Here is an 18,810-nt window from a genome sequence, read left to right as displayed (position 1 = left end):
GACCACTTTGAACCAAAGCCAACAGTTTCATATTTTACCACTAATAGCCAGGCATTAAAACCAACGTGTACTCTATACTAACACTGAAAAAATAGATTGCACAAAGAAAAAAAAAACATAATGATTAAGGACAAAATCAAATACATTCTGATGGGTCTTAAAGGATGAGGTTCCTCTTTCTGCATTTGTGAATTTAGCATTACCGTCATGACGTCATAGTGTATACTAGTGTAAAAATGCTTAGTTGGGTCAAATATGGACAAACCTAGCTGTTGGGTTATAAATAACCTATTCTGTGTAGTTGTTACCCAATTATGGGTTGAAATGAACAAATGCTGTGTATACAGTTAACACCACAAACATGCATAATGTTAACCCAGGGTTTAGGAAGTCTGTGAGTTGCCCGCCAAGGGACATTTTATTAATAGTCTTAATTTTAATATTTATTCATACATATTATTCAAATTAGCTAAGCTTCTTTTATGCATTCTTAAATCAACTAAATAAATCAACTAGTAAAACAAAAAAGTTTTAAGCAGGGAAAACTGAAATAAAATGGACAGATATGTTTTTATGTACCAATAAAAGACAATTACCAAATAAAGGCCCAATAACAGGTGAACATATAAGTTCATTTCATCACCTCATAGATGTGTCCTGATCTGAACCAAAACCACCAAAATGACTTTTTATGGTCAACAGATACTCTACCCGATGCTCGAGAGAAACAGGAAAAAATGATTTGAGCTCTGGTTTTCCTCGTGAATGATTCAGGATCCGGGGTCACAAACATTCATACGCACGCACGTACACAATGCCCAGATGGGTGGAGTGTTCTCATTACTTCAATAGCAAGCCTGAAGCACCCTTAGAATACGTTCAAAAAGGCCCGAGAGACATGCTTAACCCACACACACACACATACACACAATGCAAATGATCCTTTTCATTCTGCGGTGGAGGATGGACAGAATGTGAGGGAGGGGTGAAAGATGGAGAGAAAGCATTGTGCGAAAGAGAGAGGCACAATGTCGAGTTACAATTGCATGTATATATATTCAATCTCCGTGAAAAGAGCACTTGACCTATAGAGCATCATATACGGACGCGTACTTTGGGTGTGTGCTGCCGAGGGACTGCATGTTCGGGGTTTTTATGATAAATATAGACCTGCTTTAGCTCATTCACCCTTTTTTGCCAAAAAGTTATCGTAAAGGCTACAGAACAACTGGAGTGTCTGAGTTTTATTACACACACACAAGGGATATCAATTTTCCAATGTAAGCTTTTCTTGGATCTGTTTATAGGTTTCTATGAGAATAAATGAGAAATTGAGATTTGTCCGGGTCCCCAAATGTAATTAACACATCCATTTACACACACACACACACACGTCTCCAAAGACCCTCCCCAATTCTCTCTGCAATTAGACCATACACACATACACCCCTCTTACCAAGAGACCTCCCAGTCTCGCCATACATGCAACGACAGCTCTCACCAAGAGACTTCTCCATCCATCCATCCATCTATCCATCATCTATTTGTTTCCATCTCTCTCTCTCTTGCTCTCTCACACACACACAAACACACACCACATGCGCATGTGTCTTGTTTGACTAGTGCGCCTCAGCTATCGGACTGCACAGATCTGGGTCGGGGGAGAGGAGAGAGCGGAGAAAAGAAGAGGAAACGAGAGAAGAGTGGGAGGTCTCTTCTTATTTCGTTCTTCAGGACTCCGGCAGGACAGAAGAGTTTTATGACTCCGAGCACCGGAGCGCAAGACATCAGACGTACACTTCTCGTCTTCTGAAGTCCTGAGCGCTGGTTGAGGTGAGTAACATGTGATTGTGTTATTGTGTGTGTGTGTGCGTGATTAAATGTCAGTGGAGATCCTAAAGCAATCAGTCTGGTGAGAGGTGATGATGGACACGGTTGTGCAGGAGACCTTTGCGTTCAATCTCTGTATCGTTTTCTCCATCACCTTGTAACACAGGCCTGCTTTTATCCTCTCTTTATGTGTTTTTCTTTCTCTTGACCACTGAATAGCTCATGGGTAAACAGTGAGATGGTCTGTGGTTTGGGATGGTGGTTTTGTTTCAAGGAAATCCTAAGCAGGGATGAGAAACTCCTAATGGTGCTGATTAAACTCAAATCTATCTATCCATCTATCTATCTCTTCTTTTGGATGTTTTTGTGGAGACAAAATGAATTATAGATTGAAAAAAGGTGCACATCGATGCTATAGAAGAACCATTTTTGGTTCCTCAAAGAATAATTTATTTCGTACATTTTTACAATCTAAAAATCTTTTTTCAGTACAAATAACCGTATTGCTAAAGGTTCATCTACCTAAATGGTTAATTTACTGTATGGCATCGTGAAGCACCTTTATCTTTAGGAGTGTTGTTGAAATCAACCATTAATTCTTATAAAGACTGCATATCAATATATTTCTGCTCTCTTTCATACTTCCCATCAATCTTTCACTAAATCCCCTTTCTCCTCTCTCTCTCTTTTTCTATTTATCCCCCTACGGCCCCGATCTTCGCACGAGTTCTCAGTTTCCATTCTATACTATTCAAGTTTGCAATCTTTCCTTCCCTCTTTTCCATCTCTCTCTTTTTTCTCTCTTTATATCTGGTTCCCTTGGGAGCAGTCAGGACCCCTGCAAAGAGCATGTGTCACATGAAACCACAGTCACCAACGCCATCAACAAGCTCTCGAACAGATTGAGCGAGCGAGCGAGAGAGAGAGAGCGTGTGTATAGTCACAAGAGCTTACTGGACACAGTAAATACAGAGATTGAGAGATATAGATCATAATACACTCTTAACAATAAATGTGCTTCATGATGCATTAGCAAAGAAGAACCAATTTTGGCTGAATGGTTCTATAAAGAACCTTTAACATCTGGAAAACTATTAAAGGTTATAAACGTTTTTTTTTTTTTTAATCTTTAAGAAATGAAGAGCGCATCTGACATGTTTTCTTGCAAATTAGCATGCTCTTATTTTTAGTTTCAGTCATTTCACTTTAATGGCAATGAAATGATTATTAGTCAGTCATTGAAATGTCTTATTTTCACAAATGTCACTATAGTCATTTCATTGGTATTTAACAAACATATTTCCCTGCAAAACCCTCTAAGTGCATGCAAGCTTTTTGGCAAAAACCTTCACTTTAAAAAAAAATACACTTCTCTGGATAAGACGTAGTAAACAGTTGCAAAATCACAATAACAATGCAAATGATTAAAGGAACACTCCCAGATTTTGGGAATTTAGCTTATTCACCGTTTCCTCCAGAGTTAGATAAGTCCATACATACCTTTATCTACGTGCCTTCTGTAACTCTGTCAAAGACTGGAAGTGAATGGCTTCAGCTAGCATACTGCTCCCAACAAGTGACAAAATGTGATTTGTATAGTCACACCGTGTACAAATAACAAGGTCATATAAGACACAGACATCTTTTTACAGTATACATACTGGGAACTATATTCTCGAAAGGCGAAGCACTGCTACCTGGGGGGAGTGATTTGCAACACATAAATAGAAAAATGTTCGCGTTATTTTGTCACTTATTGATGCAGTATGCTAGCTGGAGCTATTCACTTCCAGTCTTTGTGCTAAGCTAAGCTAGCGGGGGCTGCGTCAGACAGAGTTACAGCACGCACGGAGATGAGAAAGGTATGTATGGACTTATCTAACTTTGGGGGATACGGTGAATAAGCTAAATTCCCAAAATCTGGGCGTGTTCCTTTAAAAAAGTCGGAATGTAAAAATAAAGAAACTGAACCACACATTAGAGGGCGCTGTGATCCACGTCACTGCCACATTTGGGTTGCAGCCCTGCTTTTGCGGTGTTAACCCCGCATTGCGGTGCCAAACAATGACTCAATGCTTAAAAACGGACAGCCAATCAGAAACATATCACAATCTGTGCAGAGAAATCACCTGAATTAGGGTAAAAAGACATCCCAGGAGACTTAAAACAGCCAAGAGATTTACGTTGCGACCTGTTCTGTCACTGACGCGGAACCGCAAGACAATCGGTTCTTTAAAGCGGTTATTTAAATCGTTATTTTAATTCAGTCAGTTTGACATCGCTTTTTACCCAATCATGACTGTTGACACTGCAAATATATAACTGAAAATGTTAACCCAGGGTTTAGGAATACACAGTGTGAAACGGCAAATTATGAATACCCAAGGTTATCTCTTTACCCTGGTTAAGTATGAACAATGTGAAACAGATTACCCGGGATTTATTAGAAATAACCCGAGGTTAACTATTTCAAGTGTGAAAAGCCCTATAGAGCGCTTACACGGTGTGCACACCAAAGCTTTTAAACGCGTCTGAAAATGCCAGGCGGACGCCGACTGCCAGCTTTTTTCAGCTGAGCGCTTTGATTGCTATGATACTTCTGCTTTGTTTATCAGTTGTCGAACGATGCGCGGTTGTTTTTGTGATATGTGAAATTTGATATTTTAACTTGATATTTTAATTAAGAATCAAATGTTTAACTCTAGGGGAGCCTGAAAAAGTTGCAAAGATCAAAGTCTCAGACTCAAAGGGATATTCTTGGATCACGCCTTCCTAAAACGCCTGACTCAAACATGCCCCCACAGTTGCACGTCATAGCCCACATGGAAAGAACCTATATGTGGATATATGTGCATATATGAAACCTATATGCAGCTTATATGCACATATATGAAACCTATATGCAGCTACTATGCACATATATGCTGCACATATACAGCATATATGCCCATATATGCTGCACATATACAGCATATATGCCCATATATGCTGCACATATACAGCATATATGCCCATATATGATAATATATATGCTGCATATATGCAAAATTGAGGTGCATATATGTGCATATACAGGCCATAAATTATGTGAATTATTAAATAAAATTATGATGTCTGCACATTTAAAACATTTACAAGATCTGTCTACCACATGTATAACAAAATGGTTTAGTGATATTTAACAGTGACAGTAGCGCAGATGGTAAAGCGAGTTGTCTAATGATCGGAAGGTTGGGTGTTCGAATCCCAGCAGTGGTGTGTGGGATTGCATTTTTTTTGTAATCGGAAGGTTGGAGGTTTGAACCTTGCTCCTGCAGGTGCAGACTGTCATTGGTTGGACCTTTATTTATGTTTAATTTATTAGCAACTACAGATTTTAATAATTTTACCAATATATAGGTTAACATATATGTGCATATATGTACATATATGTACATATAATATAGGAAAACGGCCAATTTTATATATGTCACATATATGTAAAACTTATATCAAAACCTATATTGAAACATATATGTTTATATATGTTTTTTCCATGTGGGAGTGTGGGAACATTTGCATAACACCACCCAAATGTATATGCAAAGAAAGAAGGCGTAACTTTTATTCGCGCTGTAGTATTGTTGCCCCCCCATGCAGTATTGCTTTGGGAACAGATATTTCAAATGTGGTAAGGAGTGTAACATTTCCGTCACACGCTTGAAGTATTCGGACAATCACAAAGCACTGGATTGCTGGCCAATTAGAGCACACAACAATTTAAGCGTACAATGAGCTTTGTACAAATCGATGCGGTGAATAGAGGAGCAACAATAATGTTCGGTATGTTGAAAATAATGTGTTTTCTGTTTAACTGTTAGAATTTTAAGGGGCTCCTTGGAAATATTTTCCCCCTGTAAGGTTGCAAAAAGTTTGAGAACCCCTGACTTAGAGGACTTTACAGAAAAATTGAGTGGTGTTTGGTGGATTCTTCAACAAACCGTTTCTGGCTTTTGCATTTGAACTCCTCAAATGGTTCTTCTAAAAACCTTTGACTGAACGGTTCTTTAAGGAACCAAAAACGGTTCTTCTATGGCTTTGGTGTGAAGAGTACTTTTTTTAGGAGTGTACATATATGTGCATGAGTCTACTGAACATAGTTATTCTTAGAGAGACGTATGGATGTTTCATTTATGCATGCGTCAATTTATTCATTTTTCTCCTCTCTCCACCTCCTACGTCCATGTTCAGCTCCTCCCTCCGTTTTTTCCTCTGATCTTTTCTTTCTCACCTTCGCTGTCTTTTTTTCACCTTTCCTAATCCCTCTCTCCATCTTCCTGGACATTTTCCCGATCCCTTTCTCTCTCTCTCTTCACACTTTCCTTGCATCCTCTTCTCCACCCGCTGCTTCTTCATCTTAAATCTCCTGTATGTTTCTGATGAAGGTCTGTTTAACAGTCATACTCAGATCAGAGGTTGGGTCGCATGTGCGTTCGCTCCATCACCGCCTGTCATCTGATCTTCACGGCAATGTTTCCCCAGTGACAAGTGCGAGTGTTGTTATGGGGACACTTTTCAGCACGACGGCTTTGATCGCAGCTTTCGTCTCTCCAGGGATGTGAACTCACATCAGCTGCAGATAAACAGCACACGAACATCTGAGAGTTTCTAAACTTCCTCGACTCTCCCCCACAACCGCCGCTCCGCTTTGTTTTTGGATTACCTCCAGGTGCTGTTTTGCCTGGGTTTGTTCTTTTCTCGGGAAGACTTAAAAAAACACACATAATGAGAGGAGTCGGGTTCGACAAGCGAGAGCTTTCTATTTTTACAGCACACCAATTTGAACCCTCCTGTTAAAAATATAGACGCAGATTCGAACGGCGTGCATTACTAAAGCACTCGAGTCGAAGTGGTTGCTGCCGAGTGTCAAAGCGAAGAGCGCTGCAAGATTCCCGAGCGTTAGCGGATAGCAAATTTTCTTTGCTCGTATAAATAATTCTCTCTGAATAAAAGAAATATGTTTCTCGCTATCAATGAATCATCAGCTGGGACGGGGCTAACTTTCTCTCGCTCTTTCTCTCTTCAACAGACTCTATCTCTCTCATCTTGCCCTCACAACAGATGGAGTGTGAGTGAATCAACTGATTGACTGATAGCTCTGTTCAACGCTTGTCAGCCGTAATGAATAACCTCTGCGCTGAAAACACACAAACTAGATTGTCAGCACCTTGGGAGACAAACAAGCATCTACCGCCTCGAATGCAGATCTTGTTAGGATTTAACAGTAAATCACGATGAGCTGAAATCCTTCATGAAAAGCTTCATTTTGACAGGTTTAGATTTTAATCTTAATTTAAAGTTTGCAATTTTATCTCTGCCGATTACTTCAAGGACATCATAAAGTCTGAAGTCTTCAAGTCGTAGAGGTGTTCACACTACGTATGATACACAACAGGAGGTCACACAAAAACTTTTGTCACAAAAAAACATGAGAGAAGTGAAACAGGAAATGACGCGAAACAAGAAAAAACCCTAAGGGGTAAAAGAATGAATCAGCATACGTGGGTACCTCAACCCATGCCTTGCTCTCATTGGCTGTAACTTATTGTGACATGTGACATCACAGGATATTCATCATGCTAGATATTTGTCTTGCGTCAGCGCATAGATATATACACTAGATGTCGCCTTGGCTACGGCAGTTCATTGGAACGAATGCGTCAAATAGAGCCGCCATTTGTAAACAGGGGAACCCCGCATCAGCGTCATTGTAGGCAATGGTGTGACGGAAATAAAATCACCATAAATCTCCATAAATCGCCATGAATGCGATTTTCTAGGTTTTCTTTTGGTTCGTTTTGTTGTAAACCTTTTTAGCGAAGACCAGGAGACTTGGTTATTGCAGCGCCCCTATCTCTATGCTCTGATTTGAAGATCGCTTTCTGCAATAAAGACTACTGCTCGAGGAAATCCAAGTCTCCTTGTCTTCACTAAAAAGGTTTACAGCAGTTTTAACAGTCAGACATGTATTTAGCATTGAGTCCAGAAAAAAAATTAAGTTTTGATATTTTGAAAATCTACTTTTTCTAACTATAATGCATAGTACTAGTAGCCCTAACATCCATACGCAGCACAAAAGTCCAGCCTCGTCCATGAATTCGAAGTACAGGCGGAGATAGCAGCGTTACCTAGCTACTTCCTATGACAAGACCCCTGTTCCAAGATGGCGGCGGTTTTGACGCATGCTTAGAACCCGAAGGCGACATCTAGTGTATATATCTATGGCGTCAGCGAGGCATCAGCAAGTATCTTTAATTCGTTGATCGCCCGCTGCTCCCGCTGATTTGCAAGCTCCATGATTTGCAAATCGGGCTTAAAATCCTGTAGTGTGAACTTGGCATAAGACAGGCCTTTAAATTAGGAGATTTATAAGTCACCTAATATGAGAAATTCACTTTTATATGTTGCGTGAACATAATTGTGTGTTGCATGCGTGTGTACACAACCACCCGTTAATGAAAAAAATCCATGTAAAACTTCAAAAGTTTCATCGGACAACCAATTGCAATTTTCTAAGCAAACTGACATCACTTTGCATAGACCTTTTGCGTGTTTGCAAACGTTTTTTGTGGGTGGAGCCCAACTGGTGGCAGAAAGTGACAGCTCTGCAGTAGCGATGTGAAGTGTTTTAGCGTTAAACTTTGATTTTTATGGATCTGTTTTCTGTCGAAGTCTGTTGCACCTATGTTTCTCTTTAGTGTAATGTTTCTTGTAGCGATTCTTTTTTAGATAAATTAAATGCTTGAATGGCTTGGCTACTGATATGTGTGCATGTATGTAATGTGTATGTATTGTTCTTTATTTGTAAATCAATTATTTTTACAGTTTTGAAGTACATAAAAAAAACAATAATACCATGTTTTCTATATAATATCATTTATTAAATATTTCATAATTTTCCTGTTTTCTATTATTCTTCCTTATAGTAAGGGCAAACGTGTTTGTTCTAAAACTATTATAAAACTATTGTTTACATACAAATTAATTTAAAGTCACAATGAAGCGGAAGTAGCGATCGTCTTATGTTCCCTGTCGTGACGTATATCCGAGTGAAACAGCTTCTGAAATAAGGTACTGTAGTGCTGGACTTGAATTCTGAAAATTTACTGGATCGTTGGAAGTTGGGTCATGTTGCTACTTGCTAATCGCCACAATATTTTCCCAAGCCCGCCCACCTGCCATACCAACTGACCGTAAGTAAGGGGGCGTGCACACCAAAGCTTTTTTACGCAGCTGAAAACGCCTGCAAATGGCTTTATTTCAGCTGAGGGCTTTGGCTGCTGTGATAATTCTGCTTTGTTTATCAGTCATTGTACGATGCACCAGTTTTTCACCCAAAGTTGAATATTTTTCAATATTCAGGGGGCATACACACCAAAACTGAAAATGCCTGGAGGACGCCGAAACCCAGCTGTTTTTTCAGCTGTGCGCCAGCTTTTCTTCAGCCGAGCGCTTTGGTAGCTGTGATACTTGAGCTGTGAGCCAGTTGGTTGTTGTGATACTTGTCCCGCCCTCCTTCACTGTGATTGGACGGGCGTGTGAGAACTGACATTGACAAGCGAAGCTTTTCACCAAAAATTGAATCTCTTTCAACTCTTTGGTATGCACACCCCCTTAGTGCGGAAAAAAACGCCAGCTGGTGGCTTTTTTGAAAAATGCTGTGCTTCCATCAGAAACAACTGAAAACGTGCCGGCCGCCACCATAAAAGCTTTGGTTGTTGTGATATTTGTCCCGCCCCTTCTACACTGTGATTGGACAGCCATGTGAGAATTGACATTGATGAGCTGAGCTTTTCACTCAAAGTTAAATATTTTTCAATTTTCAGTGTGGAAAAAACCCACCAGCTGGTGTTTTTAAAAAAAAAAACGCTGCACTTTCATTGGAAACAATTGAAAAAATGTGCCGGCCGCCGCCATAAAAGCTTTGGTTGTTGTGATATTTGTCCCAGCCCTTCTCCACTGTGATTGGACGGCTGTGTGAGAATTGACATTGAGGAGCGGAGCTTTTCACCCAAAGCTGAATATTTTTTCAATATTCAGTGCGGGAAAAAAAACGCCAGCTGGTGTTTTTTTTGAAAAACGCTGCACTTTCATTGGAAACAATTGACAACATGCGCTGGCCGCCGCAATAAAAGCTTTGGTTGTTGTGATATTTGTCCCAGCCCTTCTCCACTGTGATTGGACGGCCGTGTGAGAATTGACTTTGACGAGCTGAGCTTTTCACCCAAAGTTGAATATTTTTCAATATTAAGTGCGGAAAAAAACACCAGCTGGTGGCTTTTTTGAAAAACGCTGCGCTTCCATTGGAAACATTTGAAAACATGGGCAGGCCGCCACCGTAAAAGCTTTGGTTGTTGTGATATTTGTCCTGCCCCTTCTCCACTGTGATTGGACAGCCGTGTGAGAATTGACATTGACGAGCTGAGCTTTTCACTCAAAGTTAAATATTTTTCAATATTCAGTGCAGGAAAAAACCCGCCAGCTGGTGGCTTTTTTAAAAAAACGCTGCACTTTCAAATTGAAAACATGCGCCCACCACCGCTGTAAAAGCTTTGGTGTGCACGCCCCATTTAAAGAGAAATTGTTTTAAATAAAGATTATGATAGCACATAATCATAATAATAATGAAGCTCACAGATCCATCCATTTAAAAAAAATAAAACAATATTCAACAAAAAAATGAAAGTTTTTAATTTCAATTTCATTGTGACTTTAAAAATGAATTAAAGCATGATTGTATTACATTTCTATTTGAACATGTCAGAAATATTCAACACCGTCAAGAGACTGAGAAACTAAAGCAATTTCATCTTCTTTTAAATTGTAATTTTCTGTTTTTCCAGTTGTTTTAGTGGCCATTTGTGGTGAATGAAGATGACTCTTTCCTGCTGTCTTTACCTGGCTATGGCCTTCTTCTCTGGCCCAGCCACCATCTTCGCCCTGGCACCAGAAAATGAAGTAACGTTACACCCCACAACATGGCTGGGTGAGAACAAGATCACAGCGGTACATCTACCTAAAGGACGCACTCGCAAGTAAGACACACAGACACACCTGATAAAGTCAAATAAAAAATCTTCTCGAAGTGAATATCTGACCACACACACGCTGACCAATCAGAAAGAACGACACAAACAAAACAGATTACCTGACTACCGAAGCAATAAAAGAGTGCAAGAGTTTAAGTTTAAATCCACATTACTGATCTCCAGAGATATTGTACCACTACTGCAGTATCGCTTAGCGGGAAACAGACTCATCCGAAAATCACAGTAAACTAATATCAGTCCTCGAGGGCGTTGTTCCACAAGAATGGATGTAACCCAGTCCATGTGAAAGTCCATATGGCCCATAAAGCGCACGTATTATTTGATAAAAACGATCTACTTAGACAATTTGCTTCTACACAAACAGTTTACGGGATGTAATCAGTAACACAGTCATTTGCTTCTTGTTAATGGTCTTCGAATCACACCACACATTCCCCCGGTTTCCTCTTTATCAAACCCACTGAATTCAAGCAGCGAAGTTCTTCATCCATTAGCGACATTAGCAGTGAGAATCACACAGTCAGAAATGCTCTCTCGTCCGTAACAGAGGTGGTGTCAGGATTCAGTGAAAGAGAGAGAGAGAGAGATGAAAAGGGTGCATTTTAAATTCACAGCCACAGGGTAGGAGTTTCAGATTATAAATCAAATTAATGAATGAATTAAAAGATCGTAATTGTACCTTCCACAGTAAAATCTCACTAAAAGGGCAATGGGTGAATGCACCTGATGAGACGGAGATAAAGTACGCTCGACACCGACAGTAATCCATCAGATGCCCTTGATTTTTCTCGTCAAGGTCAAAGATAAACCAGATTACCTGAACTATGTGTGTAAGACATCCAAATCACATTATGACAAATAAGTCGTAAATCTGATGTCTGAATGATAGAATGAACATAATGAATTATACATAGCAGATGTCAAAGACCATTGACTGAAGGAGGGATTCAAGGTCAGAGGAAGTGGCGGCTGCCAAATGCCTGGTGTTACCAGAATGCACAGAGGGAGGTTCACCAGATTCCTCCCAGTGTGATGTTATTCATGGAGGGAATGAATGCGCATGATGGTGCACCTGGCTTCAGCTGCGTTCTGTAAACATTTGGGTTTGTGAAGATGCATATCTAACCAGCAGTGATGGATCGATGGAAGCTTATCAGAGATCTGTCATTCTAGAGTCATTGCTTTTGTTTTACCTCGCCTTGAAGAACAGCAGACAAGCAATAGATATTATAAAGCTCAAAGACATATTGAACCCTCTTTGTATGCTAAATGAGTAACAGAACTTTACAAAAATGATTTAGTATAAACTCTTTGCAAATATCCTGAAAGTCAAAGTTTGGCTGGTTTGCATGACCCATTTATCCATTGGTATATAAAACTACAGCAGAAGGCATCTTTCTCCATTGGATGCTGGTCAAAAATACCAATGTATTTTTACAGATGTTTTGCAAGAAAGATAATATAATGCATTTATTAAAAACTCTCTGTGTATTGACTTATACGAGGGGTTTTCAAACTTTTTTCTCAGACGAACCTCTTAACCTAAATTATTTAGGCCTACTTGAAGTACTTTAAGTATTTTAATAATTTAATAGCACATGTGCATGTTTCACTACAAAAACATTTCATTAATTTAAATCCGTTTATTTTACATAGTTTTTGTTGTTATTACCTGTTATTGGACCTTCAACACCAATATTCTTTTATTAGTACATAAAACATATCGGTAAGCTATATGCATGAGTTCGCAATTTTCTTATATGCGGTGTTGTTTAATGGTCACATGATAATCAGATTAAATAAATAAAACACACACTGCAAAAAAAATATTTTCAAGGAAATAAATTCTAAGTATTTTTGTCTTGTTTTTAGTAAAAAATATCTTGTGCATTATATCACTTAAATTTGATATTTTTGGTCTAAAAACTAGACTTATTTTCTTGGGTCGTTTTGCTCATCAAGCAAAAGCATCTTAATCTAAGAATTTTCAGATATTTTTACTGAAAACAATTTTTTTTCTTGAAATTTTTTTTTAGCTGTGCATATTTTGTGTAAGTAAGTGTTTAATTTAGATTTTTTATTTTAAAAATATTTATTCACCTTTTTATTGTAATAATTTTTTTCATCAACTCACGAACCTCCAATTCCCTTCCTGCGAACCATCAGGGTCGTGCAAAACCCATTTTGGAAAACACTGTCCTAAATGAATAAATGTTAATAACATTTTTATTTTTTTACGAAACTGAGCAGCCATTTTATTAATAAAGGTTAAAATGATTTAAAATTGCAAACTTTTGACAGTAGGCCAACTTTAAAGAAATTGGTTTATTTGTCACCCTTAGAAAAATTAACCATGGTTTTACTACAGTTAAAACAAACAAAAAACATGTTTATTATAGTAAAACCATGGTTACCACAAAATAACCATGGTTTTAACAACCGTGGTTTTCAAAAACCATAGTTAAACTATGGTTACTGTTGTAAAACAATACATCAAAAAACATATAAACTCTTAAATATGGGTACTTTTCTTTAAAAAATATGTTTTTAGCAAAAAGCTGAAATAATTTTTGTGAAGAGATCAGATTCAGAACGATTATCAAAACATACACAGAGTTTAAAATAAGTAAATAACTTTTTTGCTTCAGTTTTTTTATAAGTCGGGTAAGTAGATCTAGTGGATAATTGTTGTATTACAGATAAACATAAAAATTAATCAGAAACACACTTTTTATGCAAATAGTTTCTCTTAATTGACGAGATAACTTGTCAATGGTGGGGAAAGAGTTAATAAATCCAAACTTATTCTCGTTTGATTGTGTTTCAGGCTGTATTTTACACTAAAGAAGAAAGCTGATTTGATGTCTGTTACTGTGAGCCCCTGTGCAGTACCCATTGAATGGAGTTTGGCTGTCCGTACGCTGAAGGATAAACCACCTAAGAAATCCCACTGTGAGTTTGAGTTTGTCGAAGCCATGTGTTGTGTTCATGTAAACATGTAGATGAGCACATGTGGAAAGCATGTGTGTGTGGTATGTTTGAGTAAGACTGGCATGGTCTTAACCAGGGCTATCAGGTTTTATATTTGAAGGGCAGATCGGTAACATATCCCACCAGAGACATTAATGGAGATGTGAAGCAGTCGCTTAAGGCTCACTGATTTAATTAGCAGGTGTAAAACTGCTGTTGTGTTGCTTTGGGATCTCAACGGCCAGAAGATTCTTCTCTTATCCATCTCTAAATCTCCAGGCTGTGTTTCTCAGATAGAGAGAATAAACAGAAACAAAGACACAACATATGGAGGGATAAACATCATCTGCTTCTAATTAGAAAGAATGATTGACGTTATAAATTCATATACTGCAGTATAATAAATAAATGTTTTATTATTAAAGTCTGTGTAAACATGTTACAAAGACTATGAACTATGTAGTAGTGAATTGAGGAAGTTACACCGTTAAACAGTTTTTTCACATTTCTGTCTTCACTTCACTGCAAAAAATTATTCTCAAGAAAATAATGTCTTAGTATTTTTGTCTTGTTTTCTGTAAAAATATCTAAAAATTAAGATGCATTTTCATGATGAGCAAAACGACCCAAGAAAATAAGTTTAGTTTTTAGACCAAAAATATCAAATTTAATTGATTTTGTGCATAAAACAAGCCAAAAAATCTGCCAATGAGGTAAGCAAATTTATTTTTTTTTCTTAAATTTAGTGTTTAAGAAAAATGTTCAAGATTTTTTTGCTTACCCCATTGGCAGTTTTATTTTAAAATCACTTAAATTTGATATTTTTGGTCTAAAAACTAGACGTAATTTCTTTTGTCGATTTGCTCATCAAACAAAAGCATCTCAATTTAAGAATTTTTAGATATTTGTACTGAAGACAAGACAAAAATACTAAGAATTTTTTTCTTCAAATTTTTTTTTTGCAGTGTATTTATTTGGCTGGGGCTAAAATGGTGGCCTCGATGACGCAATGGAGCCACCAGGCATAGCCCCGCCCCTAACACAATCACAAACATCCATTTAGCTCGTAGCGGTATATAGCAGTTGTAGGCAACTTTCCTGTGAGTGGGCGTGGTTTCAGCGCCGACAGCGGATACGCCCCCAGTGTTTGCGAGTGCAGAATCCTGCCTTACTTTATTCATTTAATTTATTTTATTTAATCTTTTTTTAATCATGCAAAGTTGGCTGGGTGGTTAACAGTGGCGGCCAGTGACTTCTCTTCAGAGGGGCGCAAATTCAAAATATGTTTTCGGAGTGTCATGTGTGTTGCTCGTCATGTCAAAATATGTGTTTGTTGTGTCATGTGAACCATGTTCATCCTGCGTCATGTCAAAATACGTGTTTATATGGGTTTATGATAAAAGAGACGCTCACGTTCACAAAATACTCGCAAGACACTAACTTAACACTAAACTCTGATTACACATGCGAGTATCTAGCAAACGTGAGTTATCATCTTTTATAATAAAACCCTTCGAAGTATCTGCAGCAAACACTCATTTTGACATCACACGTGATGCACATGACGCTTTGAACACATATTTTGATGTTACGAGCCACACACATGACGGGCTAAATACATGTTGTGACGAGCGTCGCAGCGTGGGCCCTCTGTCATTGGTGGTTAAAAAAAAAATTTCTGTGGTGTCACAAACTGAGAACATATTAAATATCAGACTTTACGCAGACTTTAATCTATTATTCTTACAAAATGCTGGATACATGAATACATTTTGCTTTTTTACATTTGTTTCTTCTGGGGAAAAAAATCTGTATTTAGTGTTAGACCTTTCTTGGCACTAACCACATCTTAAACTCTTTTGAGGAGACCTGAGGTCAGTTGATTAGAATTAGAAATTAGGATTTCGTTTCATTTAAGAGATCCTGCAGGTTCCAGCTATTGGTGTTTGCTCACACCAAACCCTTAACATTACACTTAATGTCCTGTATTTTCTGGTTGTATTCGAATAAAAAGACAAATGCAAAAACAACTTATCTAATGGTGGCATGCTGGCCTAAGACTTTTACACAGTATTGTATCTTTCAATGAAAATGTGTACCTAAAAGATTTGTCTGTGTAGAGCGATTTGCAAGTGTAGATTAAGTTACGAGCATAAAAGAAAGATTTGCATGCACAGAATAAGTGTAAATTTTGTTAAAATATAGATTTAAAGTACTGTGTTGCATAAGTAAATGAATAAATGACATATATTGTACATTTGTATCCATCAAATTTTAAAAACCATTACCACTTTAATGTCTACAAGACTTTCTTTGTGCTGTCCGTATAAGCACAACTTGATTCTCTCCTGCCTTTGATGTGGTTTATGGTGACTGCGTTTTCTGCTTTGGTAATCATGAGCATGCACCGAAATGAATATATAGTCTGCCGGGCAAAGCCGCATTATAAAGTCATAAAGTGACATTTAAATCATTTAGACTGTGAAGTCAGGGGTCCCCATCTACACCTTTAAATTATTCACTTTGAATTACCCAACGTCTCCTCTAAAAAGCAGCGATGGTTTGCATGAGAAACAGGGTCAGATGTGTTTTGGGCTTTCTTTTGATTCGAGCTTTTTGAACTAACAAGCATCCGTCTTCTGCAATGCTTCTTTTTTGCAGGGACCTCAAAGAAGAGCATGCCCGAGGTTTGGTGGAAAGGTTCTGGAAGGGAGGTTAAGATTTACACCTACACCGGGAACGCTGTAGACACCTACACTGGTCCTGCCTACGCTCCGGCATCCATCTACATCCTTCGCCTGAAATCGAACGAGCGTGACACCCAGGTGTCCGCCTACCTGCACGAAGGTCCCGGACCCTCCGGGGTCTTTCCTGAACTGCCGCCCGACCCAAGAGTGCACACGCTGGGGGTCGGCATGACCAGCGTCACTTTGAGCTGGGCTCCGAGCTCTTCTGTCGTTGTTGAGGAAGGTCACCATGGTAACCGTCCATACTATGAATACTGTGTCCTAGTTAACCCCAAACATAACCATCGCAGTCTTTGCGCAGTTCGCGAGGGGTCTAAAAAGGATGAGAATGAGCAGATGAGACCTGGCAAAGAGCTTAAAAAAGACTGGTGGTGGAATCAACCAGATACCTCTGAGGACAATGAATCTTCTAGTGCTTTGTGGGACAACTTTGAAGACCCCGGATGTGTGTGCAAGGACACGGAAAGCGTGTGCACCGTTTCAGACCTGCTTCCGGATACACAGTACTACTTCGACGTTTTCGTAGTGGACAAGGTTAATGGCACGAGCGTCCCATACACGGGTACCTTCGCCCGCACGCACGAAGAGGCTCGTCCGGCCGTCATGCCCTTACGAGAAGGCCAAGTCAAATGGGTCAACCTGAATGGGGACGCAAGCAGTCAAAACGGGGAGCGATCGTTCCGATTTAAGCCTCGTGGGTGGCAACAGAACGGCCTCCTTACCATGCACACCTGCAATGGCACCGGTAAAGTCAAGGTCACCGTTTCCACTAAAGGTCAGGAGTTGACCACTCAGGAGGTGGGACACGAGTTGGCCCAAATATGGTTGCATGGCGGCCCATCCTACCTCATTCAACTTCAGGCTTCGCATTCAGACAAGTCACGATCCTGTCTCAGAATGCAAGCATCATCCGCTTACCATCGCCGAGCGGTGCCGGTGTTTCCCGCTATGCTCCAGATCAAGTCTTTCAACAGATTGCGGACCTGCAACTCTGTTACTATAGCCTGGATGGGAACAGAAGAGCGAAGTCTCTATTGTGTTTACCGAAGGCAAATTCCACACGGCTCAGGCAAACACAGCTCCACAGATCGATGCCTTGACCCGGAGTCCCGACCGGCCAGCGAGAGAGTCCTTTGTAAGTATTTCCAGGAGCTTGATCCGCGTCGGGCGGTCACGACAGCTGTGATCAGTGAACTTGATCCAGGAGTGCTGTATGTGTTTGATGTTTATCTTATGAGACGCTGGGGACTGCCGATTAAGTACCACAGCAAGACTTTGAGAACCAAAAGTGAATGTTGAGTGGACTGGTGGACATCGCCGAAATTTCACTACCGCGTTGAGGACTTAATGAAAAGACATTAAGCCGCGATGAAACCATATAAGCCCAGAGGAGGAACTGTCGGTGGCCACAGACCAGAAGGATCTGGTGTGATGGAGGTCATATGTAACACACTCAAGCAAGACTACACACTTATTCAGATGCCGGAGACCTATGCTAACACACGCACAAATACACACAAAGATACAGAGAGAGGTGAGACCAAGTTCACACCAGCAAAAACTAATTTACTGTACGATATCGATGTACTAATGTTTGTGTTGTTGTTGTTGTGAGCTGTCTCTGTTGATAATTATACAGTATTGAGTGTCCGAAAAACAGAGAAACTCTCTCATCTCTTACACAAAAGAAGATGATGCCAAAATATGCAAAAGAAACAGCCGGAGGGCTTTGAGGGACAGCACTAAACAGAGCTGTGTATCAGATCACTCAATCTGAGAGAGAGAGAGAGAGAGAGAGAGAGAGAGAGAGAGAGAGAGATGCGTGAAATGTTAATTATGCTCTGCTAAAGCATGCAGCAGGCAAATACAAGTTACCATTCACTTCATTGTATTTGATGTGATCGTTGTGCTGCTTCTGCACCCTAATAAAAACACTGTTACAAACCAGACAATAAATGATTTGTAGATGTGTCAAGCATCAAGTTATTAACCATCTTTTAAAGGAATAGTTTACCCAGAAACTAAATGTTGCCTTTCGCGAGTCTTGTCACTAGAGCTGCGTTCGGACGCAGCATTCGAAGGCATCAAGGCATCAAGGCATGTCCGAATGTTTGTTTACTTCCTGTCTCCTGAGATACCTTCATTGGCTTGTTCCACAATTCTATGATTTTGTG

At 39.4% G+C, this 18,810-nt stretch overlaps 1 protein-coding gene across 1 annotated transcript; it reads left to right on the top strand.

Moving 5' to 3' along the window:
• The first annotated feature begins 1,488 nt into the window (after positions 1 to 1,488).
• ndnfl (neuron-derived neurotrophic factor, like) lies at positions 1,489 to 18,578 on the top strand. Its single transcript, XM_065267358.1, has 4 exons — positions 1,489 to 1,833; positions 10,713 to 10,904; positions 13,747 to 13,871; positions 16,551 to 18,578. Exons 2-4 carry the CDS (start codon positions 10,738 to 10,740, stop codon positions 17,933 to 17,935), a joined length of 1,677 nt encoding a protein of 558 aa, XP_065123430.1. The 5' UTR covers positions 1,489 to 1,833; positions 10,713 to 10,737; the 3' UTR covers positions 17,936 to 18,578.
• The last annotated feature ends 232 nt before the right edge of the window (positions 18,579 to 18,810 follow it).

The sequence above is a fragment of the Paramisgurnus dabryanus genome, chromosome 17, assembly GCF_030506205.2.
Source record: "Paramisgurnus dabryanus chromosome 17, PD_genome_1.1, whole genome shotgun sequence".
Taxonomy (NCBI): Eukaryota; Metazoa; Chordata; class Actinopteri; order Cypriniformes; family Cobitidae; genus Paramisgurnus; species Paramisgurnus dabryanus.
The sequence above is the reverse complement of the archived record's forward strand: the minus strand, read 5'-3'. Positions and strand labels throughout refer to the sequence as shown.

Coding starts and splice junctions, on each gene's coding strand:
- ndnfl (XM_065267358.1), top strand. CDS start 10,738: ATGAAGATGACTCTTTCCTGCTGTCTTTACCTGGCTATGGCCTTCTTC. Junction 10,905..13,746: donor CCTAAAGGACGCACTCGCAA/GTAAGACACACA, acceptor ATTGTGTTTCAG/GCTGTATTTTACACTAAAGA. Junction 13,872..16,550: donor ACCACCTAAGAAATCCCACT/GTGAGTTTGAGT, acceptor TCTTTTTTGCAG/GGACCTCAAAGAAGAGCATG.